We start from the raw sequence: 13,415 nt of genomic DNA on the forward strand, positions 1-13,415 counted from the left end.
TCAGACTGAGATATTTACTCTTCAAGGAGCCTCAGATCTGCTCACATATGTCATCATGTGCGCTCACAGCGCTGCAAAACGTCAAATTAAAACACAAACACGCCCGAAGCGTCCTTTAAAACCACCCAAATTAATAACAGAGCTACAGAGACATATGGCCATCTACACAGAGCAGGGAGAAGCTCTCAGAGGTTATAAACCCGAGTCAAGTTCAAGTTCAGCCAACGCTTGTGCAATGAAGTGTCCAGCGTGGGGGGGCAGGGAGGGAGGGAGGTGTGGTGCGTTTACGGGCTGTGTTTTTTTTAATAAACTGTAACCTGGGAAAATATGTGTGTTATAAGATATGGTGATGTATGGAGGAGAAACAGGGCTTCGCTGTGCCACCAGATTGAAGAAAACTGGCAGTGAGTGTGCAGAATGAAAGTGCTTCGTTTGCTTGCCTATCAGTTAAATATCATTTTTTTTAAAATCTCACACACAGAATTAGTTAGAATATTCAGACCATGCACACGGTTTGCTTAAATTCCCCCCAAATCTCCTGTTGATTTAATCACCACAACAGCCACACTGTCTACAGGGCCTGTAGAGCATGCTTTGCAAAGCTTGAGGTAAAACACCACGATTTTTTTTTAGCCTTTGACGACAAGAACTGAGAGGATTTTGTTTAAAGAGTTGATGACTGAGTTATAAAGCCTGAGACGTGATCACCTTTCCTCATTGTGCCTGATTCATTTTTTAAAAAAGCCTGCCAAACAAGACGCAACTCCCTCAACTGCACCAGCAAACCAACAAAAAGAGGAAAAGCATGAAAAAGCAAAGGAAATATTTATCACTTGCAACACCTTTTATTATATTTGTATGCAGTAAAATTCTTATCACAATAAGGAAGAAAACACCTCTTAAAACTTTGAACAAAAGCACATAACGAAACAACTGCCCATGTTTAGCTCGTAATTGTACATATTTATAGTAAAGAAACATTCTTTATAAATACTGTTTCATCTGTAGCAAGTAAATACCATAATTTAATTACAAATGGATAAATATGGCAGTTGATATTTACAAAAGGAAGGGTGTAGGTACATAAAATCGAACGGCACAACGTTTATTTTTCCTCACAATCTTCCAGATAGTATTTCACAATTCAAACTTGCAAAGCACAAAACATCACAAGTTAAGCCCAGCAAACTAAAATATACATTCACAAGCATAATATTGTGGTCTGTTTGAGTTAAATGTTAACTTTGGCACTCTTTCCAGTTTATAGATGTTTAGTATAGTACAATCAATTTGCCTTAGGATCACAATATTCAACAGTATAGTACAATTTTTATCGTAATATGTGCACTAAAAGTCCAGTTAGAGAAATAGCTACCATTGAAGGAACATCTATACACCAAAGACTGACAAACTATCACAACCAATGGGAAAGTGGGCTTTTTAGTAATTATTTACAATATGAAATACACCTCGACTATTATACATATTTTCCTCTGTTGGTAATCGTCATCTTCCCTGGCGAATCAAAAATAATACAAATCAAAAATAAACAAATGTTTTGTGTGCCTCTTGTGTGCACGTGTCCCAATCTCCTGCTGGATGGTCCAGTGCTGTGAAATGAGTGTGTGTTGCTTCATTTCAGCTTTTAGTCCTAAACATACCATTCACTGAAATTGGAGGATAGGCCACTGTGGCTGGTGGTGTTGTGCACAGCTGAGGCTGGGGACAGGGTGGTGTTGCTTTGGGTCTCGGTGGTGGGAGACACCAGGCCTGGAGGTGTGGAGGATTCATAACCAGAGCTGGCTGCTGGTGATGAGTCTGATGCTGGTGGAGACGCTTCGTGGACCTGGGAAACGTAGAAAGACAAATGAGTGTTTGGGCTTTGGCGAATAGAATTTAGACGGGAGCGAATGATGCAAACACGACCTGTATAAAACCATATGTGCGCGTTATACAGGCCTTAAAAACACACATGAATATTCAGCACACGTTTCCTGACACGGCATATTTACCTTCATGTGTTTCCGTAGAGAGCTGGGATGTGTGTAGGACTTGTCACACATTTTGCACAGATATGGCTTGTCCGACGTGTGAACGTGCATGTGTTTCTTTCGGTCGCTGCTGTTTGCAAACCTTCTGTCGCAGCCCTCAAACTCACACTGGAACGGCTTCTCTCCTGCAGGAGGAAAAAAAGAGACAAGAAAGGAGAAACATGGTCAGATTTACTGACAGACGTGCGTGTGTGAGAACATGGAGCTGTGCGGCTCATTGGAAGCGTAAAAATTAAAAATGCAGGGGGAAAAAGTTGAGCGTGTGGAGCTGTGGGTGTGTTTCCTAACATCACAGTTTTGAACAAACTCGTATCAACAGCCCAGATGAGTTTAAAGCGTATTTTAAAGTGAGATGAGAGGGGGGAGGAGGTCGCTTACATCTTATTTAGCCTAAATAATGCGCATAGTGATTTGGAGGGGGTGGGAGATGGGGAGGGGGGGACGAGGCCGTCCTCAGTAGGCCTACAGAAGGCGCACCATTTGCTGAGAGACAATAAAAATCTAATTAGCACCTGACCAATTTCATGGCACGGCACCATAATGCATTTCCCAAGAAAATAAGTCCAAATGTGAAAGGCTGGTAATGGCCCTGTCTAGCACCTTAAGCTCCTATCAAAGGGACGCATGAGAAAACAAAAGACATTCCTTACGCATAAACAGTACTACTACTGCTGCTGCTGCTGCTGAGCTCGGCTAAACCCGAAACACAGCACACACACACACACACACACACACACACACACACACAACTCCTAAAACAAACAGGAATTACAAATCGACCAGGAATTAAGTAGAAATAAATTATCTAAAGCCAAAGTAGGCTATGGAAAATCTATACGAAAAGGGGGAATAGTGTGAGCCATAAAAGCGCAGCATCGAGAACAACCAATTGATATGATTTACTACCAGCCTGGTTACTCTACGATGCACGCAACGCGCCTCCAACTGTCCCCTTTGACCCATTTTAAAGTTCACCCCGAATAATAAAACGCCGACAGGCCCGGTTAAATTGTTTTCTGCGCGTTTGGAAAATGTTTTCACGCCAGAAGAATTGTTCCGATGCAGCCCGTATAAAAGAGGAATGGCTCCGCTAAACCCATGCCCTTTCTTTCCTGGATTTGGTCCTAAATCTACTTTGACTGTTTCTACAGATACTATCTACTTTAAGAGCCCGAAATAGCCACAGATAATTAGATCTTCGTTCGGGTTTGGCAGGGCGCAGATTTATATCAGCGAAATAAATGCACATGGCCGCCTGGTCACAACAATTACAATATAAGGCAGTCTGTTTAAATAAAATCAATAAAATGAACTTCAGTGGGTTGTGATAATTACCTGTATGCGTTCTCTTGTGTATCTTCAAGTTTTCCGACCGTGCGAAGACCTTTCCACAGCCGGGGAAGGGGCAGGGAAAAGGCTTCTCCCCGGTGTGCACCCGAATGTGGTTCACCAGTTTGTATTTCGCCTTGAACGGTTTGCTCTCCCGGCCGCAATCCTCCCAGAAACAGACGTGGTTCGTCTGCTCCGGTCCGCCGACATGCTCCACGGAGACGTGCGTGACCAACTCGTGCATGGTGCTAAAAGTTTTGTTGCAACACTTTTTGGGGTTGCTGAGCTGCTCGGGGTCGATCCACTTGCAGATGAGCTCCTGCTTGATGCACTGCTGCCTCATGTAGCGGAAAAAGGCACCGGGGTGGTGGTGGGCTGCCATGTTCATCCCCATGTTCATATTCATGGAGCCGTACTGGTTGTGCAGCTGCGCCGCCGAGTACGGGTCGGTCCTCGGGCTGGAAACCTGGTGGTACTGGTCGGAGCGTCCGAAAACTTCTCCGGGTAGTCCGAGCCTCATCTGGCCGTTCAGGACATTCGGGGATCCGTGGGACCCGTGCTGGTCGTGGATCCCGGGGAACAGAATGTGGCCTTGAGTGTCTGTGTGGGAGTGATGGAGGGATCCCGCCGTGGGGCCAAAAATAGTATGTTGGCCGCTCGCCGGAGAGGATTCTCCGAAGCCTCGACTGCGAAAGAGAAAGTCCCTGGTGGAGTTGAAAGGAGAGCTTGCATACGACGTGACATGGGCAGCGTGAGCCCCCAGCGCCGCAGCGGGGTAGCCCGGCGCCTGGGTGGTGAAGGCAGAGCTCTGTCCCGGAGAGAGATCATGGTTCAGCTTAAACGCACCCATGTGTGCGGAGTCTACAAAGCTATTCTGTGCCAAACTCAAGTCTCTCTCCTGCATGTCGCTCGCTGAGTGATGCCTGGCAAATGACCCCACTCCCAGTCCGGGGAACTGGTGACCAGCATCCAGTAGCATTATTTCGGTCAGGGGGAAAAAAAACAAAACGTTTCTGTTTAAATCAGCGCAGGGCTCGTGTCTACAGCGAATAAGTTAAAGAACAAAATCAAATGTTGATGCTGGCGCGCAACGATTCAACTTCCAACCTTGGAAACACCATATCAGGCGTGTTTCAAAAACGCTGCTCCGCTCATGAGGAAGGAAAAAAAAAATCAGCTCGTCTTATCGAACACTGAATTTACTTCTAGTTAACTTGTGCCTCAGAAAAAAATCCAAATGCAACGAAGAGTTTCCTTGCGTCCGCTTCTCTCGACTGCGACAGTTGGCTGCTGTTAAAAAATGCACTCGAAGAATTAAATAATTATCTTACTAGGTGTCCTCTGCGTACACAGGGCGAGAGTAGTCGGAGCATCTCAAAAAACGCTGTTCCGAGTGGGTATGTATTTATTTCTCTGGCTCGTCTGTGTTTATCGCGGAGGGTCCCTGTTTCTCCGTGGACTGGCTCTACCTCTTCTTCCGCCCCCTTTAACTGGAGCCCGTTCATTCATTCCTCGCCGTCTCATTGGCCACTGCGCCTCATCAATCCCAGGTGCCCCTCCAATAGCAGGTAGCGCTTTGGCGACTTAATAGTGCAACGCCATTTTCCACTAATAATTACCGCCTACTTTTAGGAGAAGATTTGGGGGGTATATACGAGCGAAAGGATCACGACGAGAGAGAGGAGAGAACGTGTTTTTGTTGTTTGTATGGCGTGAGCGCAGGGCTGTAGTGTATTTTAGAAGATAGAAATGAGGCATTTGATGGTGAATGATAAGATTCGAGATGGGTGCAATTATTTATATGGAGGTGGAAAAGTTAAATCAGAGTGGTGGGGTTAGAGAGTTTGTTTAAATTTAGGTTACGCAACAGCTCTTTGTATTTTTAAATTTGGAAGTTAAAAAAAAAATGAGCACGCTGCTTTAAGCCACCTACACAGAGCCGTGCGATTAAATATGTGGCTATGGATTGACCACCACGATATCTAAAAAGAGTCTAATATAGCGAAAGATGTGCAGTACGCATAGCCAGTAGCCTTCAGCTGCAGAGAGAAATGATTTCCAAGCATCTCTACTTTAAAGCTTCATACACTGTTTAAATATTACATGATTTATTGACCTCCAAAGTCAATGATAAATTGCTGCATTCAGCCCCTATAACAAAAAATAATCATGCATATCAGGTACTGATGTGCTAATGCAAAATATATTTTAAATGAACTCAATGTGAAGCTGTGACACCTCCCCTTTTTTATTCTTTTATTTATTTATTATAAGACCATATTTTAATAAATAGTTGCAGCCTATCTGAGCACATCTTAAATGCTGATGTATGTTAATAATGTGTTATTAAGTTTAGAGTCGTTCAAATGTGACGAAACTCTCGCCACTTTAATTCCCCACAGCTGAAAAAGCATTTGTGGCTCCATATGGAGTCCAGTGGTTTCTCACTGGTTGTGGAACCACAACTGGGCCTTTAGTGGTGCTCCAGTGCTCAGCGCAACCGCCAGTGCTTGTTGTTGGTTCGTTTTTTTTAATGGTTCCACATGTCGCTGGTTCTGCCTCCTCGGTGGTTCTCACATTCACCACAGCAATTAAGTTACATGTTATGGTGGTGAACTGCGCTCAGATCAGAGTTAACCATTAGTGACCCGTGAGGTCGAGTCTGTGCTGGACTCACAATGACAAAGTTTTAGCAAATGAGTTAAGACTGAGTGAAGATGTGATGGTGCTGTCTGTGAGCATGGCTCTGTCTAATGTTTGATTTGAGCGCACAAGAAAACAACAGGCTGCAGACGCTCAGACACTCTGTCCACCACAACGTTTTCTTCATGAGGTTTCCTTTTTGGTTCCCATACAGGCACCAACACATATACCTGACAGATGGAAGTCATTTTTTTTTTTTTAAACAAAGATTTGCTTCCTCTTCTGGCAACTTTCCATCACAAGCAATGCACTGAATCTGCGTGCAAATGGGGATATACAGGCCATACACCACAGCTGCTCATTCATGTCCAAGTCAAAGGAAGTTTACTTACATTTTCACCAAATTAAGATCCCACAAGTCCTCCCGTGCCTTCACACGACACTTCACTGTGTGTGCCTCAGCTCTGCGGTGCTCTCTAGGCGACAAATAACGGTGAAGGCGAGGGAAACGTTTAAAAACTTTTTTTTTTCTTTTTTTTTTTTTTTTTAATTGTGTGTCTCTCTCAGCTCAGAGTGGGACAGGCTGAGCGTTGTGTGTGCCATTCTTCCAAGTCTATTTCAACCCGCACCGCAGGAAACGCAGGAGCTGATCCAAGTTCAAAGTCACGTCTGCCGACCCCTATAAGAAGTTCTTTATTTCTGTGGAAAACCACAAAAACCTTCCCCAGATAGGGGGAAAAGAGAAAGAAAATTAAAAAGGGAAAAAAAAAATCTATCGGGTAGAGAGGCACATGGCTGCGGGTTCTCCCTTCTGCTTGGAGAAGAAAGGGGGTCTAGCCCATTGAAAATCCCCCAAAGACCAGTATTTCAACAGGTTTTAGGACTAGTGATACACACTGAGACGTGGCCTGAGATTTTAAATATAAATCACAGGAACTACTCTGAGATCTGAAGTCAGAGCTGACGAAAAGTCTGAAGCAAAAGCGTATCGATAAAGTCAGTGGTCTTGATCACACTTGATCACACTCAGCCTGCGTATTACAATGGATGGGGCCAAAGGCGTATTTCTCCTCTCTGTTATCTGACAATATCAATATGTTGACACACTGGAAGGTTACTAGTGTGGCTTCCGTGACCTTGTGTTTCATGGATGTTTGACCTGTGACCCGTTAAGACCACATGTGTTGCCCTCTTGACTCCTTTTGGTAAAATAACCCTGTTTATGACAAAGCGTCTTTGTTTTAAAGAGAGGGAGAGAGAGGAGAGAGAGGAGGGGGGAGACAAGAGGGAGAGAGAGGGAGAGGTTTAACATGTCCCCCTCTTCCGTCTGAGGCATCGACAGCTCTGGGTTATATGGAAGCTATATTCAATAATAATTAACCCATTCCTTCAGGAAGTTTCCCTTTAATTTAGATGCGCAATGTAAAGTAATTTCCATTCATTTGACATAAAAATTGATAAATGTGAGAGAAAAAAACACCAGGACGTGCAATGTGTGTTGCAAAAATTGGACGTGCAAGGCATTCACAAATTGTCACGATTAAGCAGCAGGGATGGTGCCTTTTTTTTTTTTCTTCCATCAAAATTAAAATTCTCGTTCTTGCTAATTTTCCATGGATTAGATTTCCTTTAATGTGGTGTTTAATTGAATGTGTATGAAACAGGGGCCCTTAAACAAATCATAAACAATGCACCCACTGCTCCTCTGGGTTTTATGGGCTTCCAGGAGCTCCCATTGGAGCTGAGCATATTTTATTTATTTAACAAAATACCCGAGACAGCGGCTCACACACACACACTCTCTCTCTCACACACACACACACACACACAAACACATGTGGTCATGGCCGAATTGTTTTAGTAACTTTTTAATTCGGATAAAAATAAAAATATGACAAAGAGTGATTGTGAAAATAAAATGAAAACACGTGCAACTGTTAATAAGCAATAAATAGGCAGGATTGATGTCAACACCAGTATAAAGACCTATGAAAACCACCAGGTCTAACTGTAAATTCATACATTTTTTATTTGTTTTTATATTTTGTAAGCCTGCAACACGTTATATATCAATTTTAGATGTTTGGACACAAACCCTTAATCCAAAACCATGTTTCGGCTGCTGATCATCAAGTTCATAAATCAGTTTCAACAGAGCAGCACGTGCAACAGGCCCATAACATGTAAAGCATTCCCCTTCTAACACGATGGAAATCAATTACAGGCTAACACATGTTCATCAGTGGGCAAATGTGGTGTTGATTTACATGTCTGAAGTTTTACTTTTTTTTTTTTTTTAAAGGAAGTTTTAGGGGCTGCTTTTTTGTAGTTTGAGGCGAGCTATCACAAATCGATTGGAAAGGTGTCTGGATTGAGACATATCAATGACAGATACACGTCCTGCTGTCAGGAGGGACTGTTCGAATGGCGTGATCCGTCATAGTGAACCTGAATGCAGTTTAACACGAGTCTGACAGCCTCAATTATAACGAGCATTACACGGCGTTAAATAATACTTAGCTGACGAGTTTGGAGAAAAGAAAACATTCATGACACCTTTTTACAGGTCATGACATTCGCTGGAATAACATGATGGGTTGCGCTGTAATACTCTTGACTTGCTGCACGTGTTTAACTCACTGCCTTACGCTTTAATACATTTAAGCCAAGACAGATTATTTTAATGGGAATTTTTTATGAAGGATTTATGAAAAATATCTGAACAAATAAGACATTTTTATTGCTTTTCTTAACTTCACTATAATAGGATTTGGATGTCAGCCTACACTACCCGAAACTCCATTTGGAGCTCCTGTAAATTTAAATGTAGTAGACTGTCAACATTCAAAGGAAGAATGAATCATGTTTATTTAATACTGAGTAACATCTGCAGCGGGGACAACAGGGTTAAAATACACAACACCTGAAAAGAGAACCAGAAAGCCGGACGCAAAGCTATGAGTCTGATGTTTATATTTTATTGACTATTTTCTCTGTTTTTATTTATTTTTTATTTTTCTGTTAAAATAGTTTGTTTTGTTTTTTTGCAGTGCCATTGCACAGGTGCGCTCTTTTCATTTGTTATTTCCCTGACAGATCATGTTATGTCATGTTTGGAAATTGTTGTGGTTAACACAAAACATGCACTTTTTAATTCATCTCTTTTTTAATTATAATTTATTTTATTTATTTATTTTACAAATCTATACTCTGCTCACATCTCTTACACTACTCACATCCATCCATCCACCAGCAGCGGGCTTTTTGTTTTTTTGGTTGTTGTTTTTTTTTTCTTTTTTTTTTTTCTCAATGGCGACATCAAATCAATAGTAAGACACTCGGACAAACCTCACCGAACATAAACCCGGCTGCATTTATCACATACACAGACATTTCGGTCATCCACATGCGCCAGCACCGGTAAACAGAAAGCCACACAAACAGATCTGCTGGTAACTTTGTGAGTACAACTTTTTGGAGTCAACAGCGATAAAGAGAGTGAGGGGGCGGAACCCTGCTGAGCCCCTGCGCTGAACGACAGCCAATCGCTTCGTTCTCCTAACTGCCAGTCACCGAAATCCGTCCAATACCCGCAGTGCCATTTCTAAACTGTATTCCCCACTGTGTCCTCCAACTGTTGTATGTTCTGCCAATCGCTTGAGGACAGAGTGGGAAAAGGAGCAAGCAGAGTTAGAAGCCGGACAAAAGAACTTATAGAGCCCTTATATACATATTTTCCTAATGTTTTAGAGAGCGGTGTGTGGTGAAAAACAATTGCGGTGAGTGCGGATGGACTTGTCAGTGTAGTTATGGAACCCCCTTTAAGCAAGAGGAATCCGGCGATAAGATTAGCGGATTTGGCAGCGACTCAACCCCTTCCTCATCAGAATATGACAGGCTTCCCGGGGCTAGGGGGGCATCACCCTCTCTCCCACCATGCCCACCTCCACCCTGGGGAGCTGGGCAACGACCCCGGAGTGGCACTCACTCCATTTGGACCAGAGCACATGGCACAGACAAATGCTCTCAAACTTAGCCCATCTCAGCACATTCAGAGCCATCCCGAAGCCCAGACCGCGGCATCTTTCACTTCTGCTCAGACCACAGTTGGTTTCCCCGTGGCTCACCCCCACTCAGGCTACTCAAGCAGCAGGGACTTCATCCTCAGGAGAGAACTCTCAGCCTCTGCTATGCATGCACTTGGCGACCAGCATAGTTCCGCCTCCTCCCCTCATCACCATGGCATGTTCATCTCCCCAACAGGTGCTTATGGGCACACGGAAAGTGGGGCCCATTCACTTTTCACTGGACTTCACGACCAGGCGTCCCCAGGTGCCCACCACCATGCCCTCAACGGGCAGATGCGCCTGGGTATACCGGGGGACATCTACGGCAGGCCAGAGCACTTCGGGCACAGGCCAGAGCACTATGGACCCTCTTCTCTCCACAGCTACAACTCCATGAACCTCAATGTGAACATCGCTTCTGCTCCTCACGGAGCGGCGGGGGCGTTTTTAAGATACATGCGGCAGCCCATAAAGCAAGAGCTAATCTGCAAGTGGATTGACCAGGAGCAAAATCAGAAAAAGCCCTGCTCGAAAACTTACAGCACCATGCACGAGCTGGTCAACCACGTCACGGTGGAGCATGTCGGGGGACCGGAGCAGAGCAACCACGTCTGTTTTTGGGAGGAATGTCCGCGGGAAGGAAAGGCTTTCAAAGCGAAGTACAAACTGATAAATCACATCCGAGTTCATACGGGAGAGAAGCCCTTCCCGTGTCCCTTCCCGGGCTGTGGGAAAGTGTTCGCCCGATCGGAGAATTTAAAGATTCACAAGAGGACTCACACAGGTCAGTACGCCTAATTGTGTCAAACTTGCATACCGCAGTGTGAAAAATATTGACCATGTCTTGCTGCTCGCATCCTAAACGGATGGGCAGAGCGAGCGCGCGTAATTGCGCACAGAAGCGAGCAAAAATGAGTTGTATTCTCAGTGACGCATTCGCACAGAGAGTGTTTCATTTCCTCTCTTAAATATAAACTTTTTTGACTCGCCGAGACGCCTGCAGTAGGCGTGAGAGGATTAGGGCATATCATTTGTAAAACGTGCTTACGTACATGCAGGACAGCGCTGGAACACGCGTAAATGTAATTATCCTCCGGCGTAGGACGTTTACGCAAAAGCTCAGTTTATATATCCACGAGCCCGTGCACATGGTTAACATGTGTCAGGGTTATTAGTTTTAAACATCGGGTCACTGTGTGTGCTGGAGGATGAGCTCTGCCTGGAGAGAAATCAGATCTGTCCGGATATACTGTCCAACCAAAACAACGTCGTGATGACATACGTTGTGCTTAAAGTTCAGGAGCCTCGGCAGGCGAACTTTTCACAAATCTCACGAGCGTTCTGTTGAGATCTGTTGTTGTTGTTATTACACAGATTGAGACTCTGTTTTGGCTGAGAGAAAGCTCAATTTTGGCCCTTTGCCACCAACCTGGATAGGCCCCTACACCTTATAGAGTGATGTAAAATCCCCAGGGAAATAAATATGTCCTCTAGCAAAAAAAAACAGAAGTCATCAGAGAGGCAGCTTGTTGTTGTTGTTGTTTTTTTAAAAATCAATTTGAAAACACACACTGCGCCTAAATCCATAATTGTACATGTATGCAGGCTTTGATTTAGAAAAAAAATGCATGTTTCACATATAAGTGTGACAGCGTGTGTGTGTGTGTGTGTGTGTGTGTGTGTGTGTGTGTGTGTGTGTGTGTGTGTGTGTGTGTGTGTGTGTGATGAGTTATAACCACAGTCCACCACGGTACATACACGACTCCTGGTGGTCTCTTGAGTGCCACCCTCACATACACACATACATGTAACCAGAAGGCCTAAAGGCATGTTACACGTGTTCACACAGGAAAAAATGCTTTTGGACAAGTGGGTGTGGAGTGGTGGCTGCTACGGTGGATGTTCAGTGGAGGGGGTGCTGATGAGGAAATGAGAGAATTGTCTTTATTTAAGGTGGAATGGTGAGAAGCTGATGTGGGGAGTTGGTTTTCACTTCTAATTTTGTGGTGTGTGTGTGTGCGTGTGTGTGTGTGTGATGTAAATGGAAACTTTGGTTGACACTGACTGCATCTGTCTCTCATTTATTCAAAGGGGAGAAGCCTTTCAAGTGCGAGTTCGACGGCTGCGACCGGAAATTCGCCAACAGCAGCGACCGGAAGAAGCACTCTCACGTCCACACCAGCGACAAGCCTTACTACTGCAAAGTGCGCGGCTGTGACAAGTCCTACACGCACCCGAGCTCGCTGCGGAAGCACATGAAGGTGCACTGCAAGTCCCCGCCGCCCCCGTCCACCAACGTCACCTACATATCCTCCACAAACCCCCTCGGGGACCCTCTCTCGCCCGGCTCCGAGCCGCACAGGAACCGCTCCGCGAACCTCTCCCCTCAGGTCACAAACCTCAACGAGTGGTACGTGTGCCAGGGGAGCGGAGGGCCCAACCACCTCCACACCCCCTCCAGCGATGTGCCAACGTCGGAGTCAGACGACGAGGACTCTTTCAGAAATTCAGACCCGAGGACAATGCTCTGATGCCCTGTCAACAACCCACGTGACTGGCAGACTTGTCATCTACTTGACCCGTGAAAGTGTGTTAAGATCCACGATGGGATGTTGATCAGTTATTTTACACTGTAGTGTTACTAAAAGACTGTGCTAAACGCAGGTGATTCACTGTCATATTGGAGGCAAAGCAGGCCCGAGGGCATGTTTCTCTGAGGTGACCCCCTGACCTTTCAAAATAAAACATTTAACACTGACATCACATCTGAAATTAAAAGTTAGAGAAAAAAACATCCTTCCTTCTTAATATAAAGGACCAACCATTTTTTTTAAAAGTGAGGCATTTTATGAATAGAACTTTTCAAAATGATATGAGCGATATGCAGGATTTAATTAACTGCATGACTTGAGACTCAACTGGTGTGCTGAAATGACATCTTTCACCTGACCTCCCATCATCCCCTTTGCAGTTTAATAACTCGCCTGCTATCAATCACTGTCATAACTCAGACGTTTAAAGGAAAACAAAAGCTAAGCCCTACTGCTTCTATAGCACCACTGAATGGCAACACCTTACTGGACAGAATCTAGCAGATGAGTCTCTTTTTTTAATTATTTCATCTGATTTCTTTAAGATGTGGTACAAACTTTGATGAACCAGTAAGGACAGAAAAAAAAAAAAAAAAAAATGAGGAGGCAAACATGTGAGGGTCTTAAGGGTTCTCATTTACCTTTTCAGATTTATACAATACATGTGTTTGGATGGAATTTTGTAATATTTAAGAACTATTTAAGACTATATTTTATGCAAAATACACAAGTGT

General features: G+C 44.2%; 2 protein-coding genes across 2 annotated transcripts; one reads left to right on the forward strand and one right to left on the reverse strand.

The window, feature by feature from the left end:
- Window positions 1-1,651: 1,651 nt before the first annotated feature.
- zic2a (zic family member 2 (odd-paired homolog, Drosophila), a) lies at window positions 1,652-4,359 on the reverse strand. The gene is made up of 3 exons (XM_073474010.1): window positions 3,387-4,359; window positions 2,013-2,176; window positions 1,652-1,846 (listed from the first exon to the last, which is right to left on the reverse strand). The coding sequence occupies exons 1-3, from the start codon at window positions 4,357-4,359 to the stop codon at window positions 1,652-1,654; spliced, it is 1,332 nt and encodes a 443-aa protein (XP_073330111.1).
- A 5,449-nt stretch (window positions 4,360-9,808) lies between these two features.
- Window positions 9,809-12,621, forward strand: zic5 (zic family member 5 (odd-paired homolog, Drosophila)). Its single transcript, XM_073474014.1, has 2 exons — window positions 9,809-10,874; window positions 12,182-12,621. The coding sequence occupies exons 1-2, from the start codon at window positions 9,833-9,835 to the stop codon at window positions 12,619-12,621; spliced, it is 1,482 nt and encodes a 493-aa protein (XP_073330115.1). The 5' UTR covers window positions 9,809-9,832.
- Window positions 12,622-13,415: the final 794 nt, after the last annotated feature.

The sequence above is a fragment of the Pagrus major genome, chromosome 9 (assembly GCF_040436345.1).
Source record: "Pagrus major chromosome 9, Pma_NU_1.0".
NCBI lineage: Eukaryota > Metazoa > Chordata > Actinopteri > Spariformes > Sparidae > Pagrus > Pagrus major.

What these genes read in the sequence shown, in the direction of transcription:
- zic5 (XM_073474014.1), top strand. Translation starts at nt 9,833, where the DNA reads ATGGAACCCCCTTTAAGCAAGAGGAATCCGGCGATAAGATTAGCGGAT. An exon ending in TCACAAGAGGACTCACACAG is followed by an intron (nt 10,875 to 12,181) that starts GTCAGTACGCCT and finishes ATTTATTCAAAG; the next exon opens with GGGAGAAGCCTTTCAAGTGC.
- zic2a (XM_073474010.1), bottom strand. Translation starts at nt 4,359, where the DNA reads ATGCTACTGGATGCTGGTCACCAGTTCCCCGGACTGGGAGTGGGGTCA. An exon ending in ACACAAGAGAACGCATACAG is followed by an intron (nt 2,177 to 3,386) that starts GTAATTATCACA and finishes TTCCTCCTGCAG; the next exon opens with GAGAGAAGCCGTTCCAGTGT. An exon ending in CTCTACGGAAACACATGAAG is followed by an intron (nt 1,847 to 2,012) that starts GTAAATATGCCG and finishes TACGTTTCCCAG; the next exon opens with GTCCACGAAGCGTCTCCACC.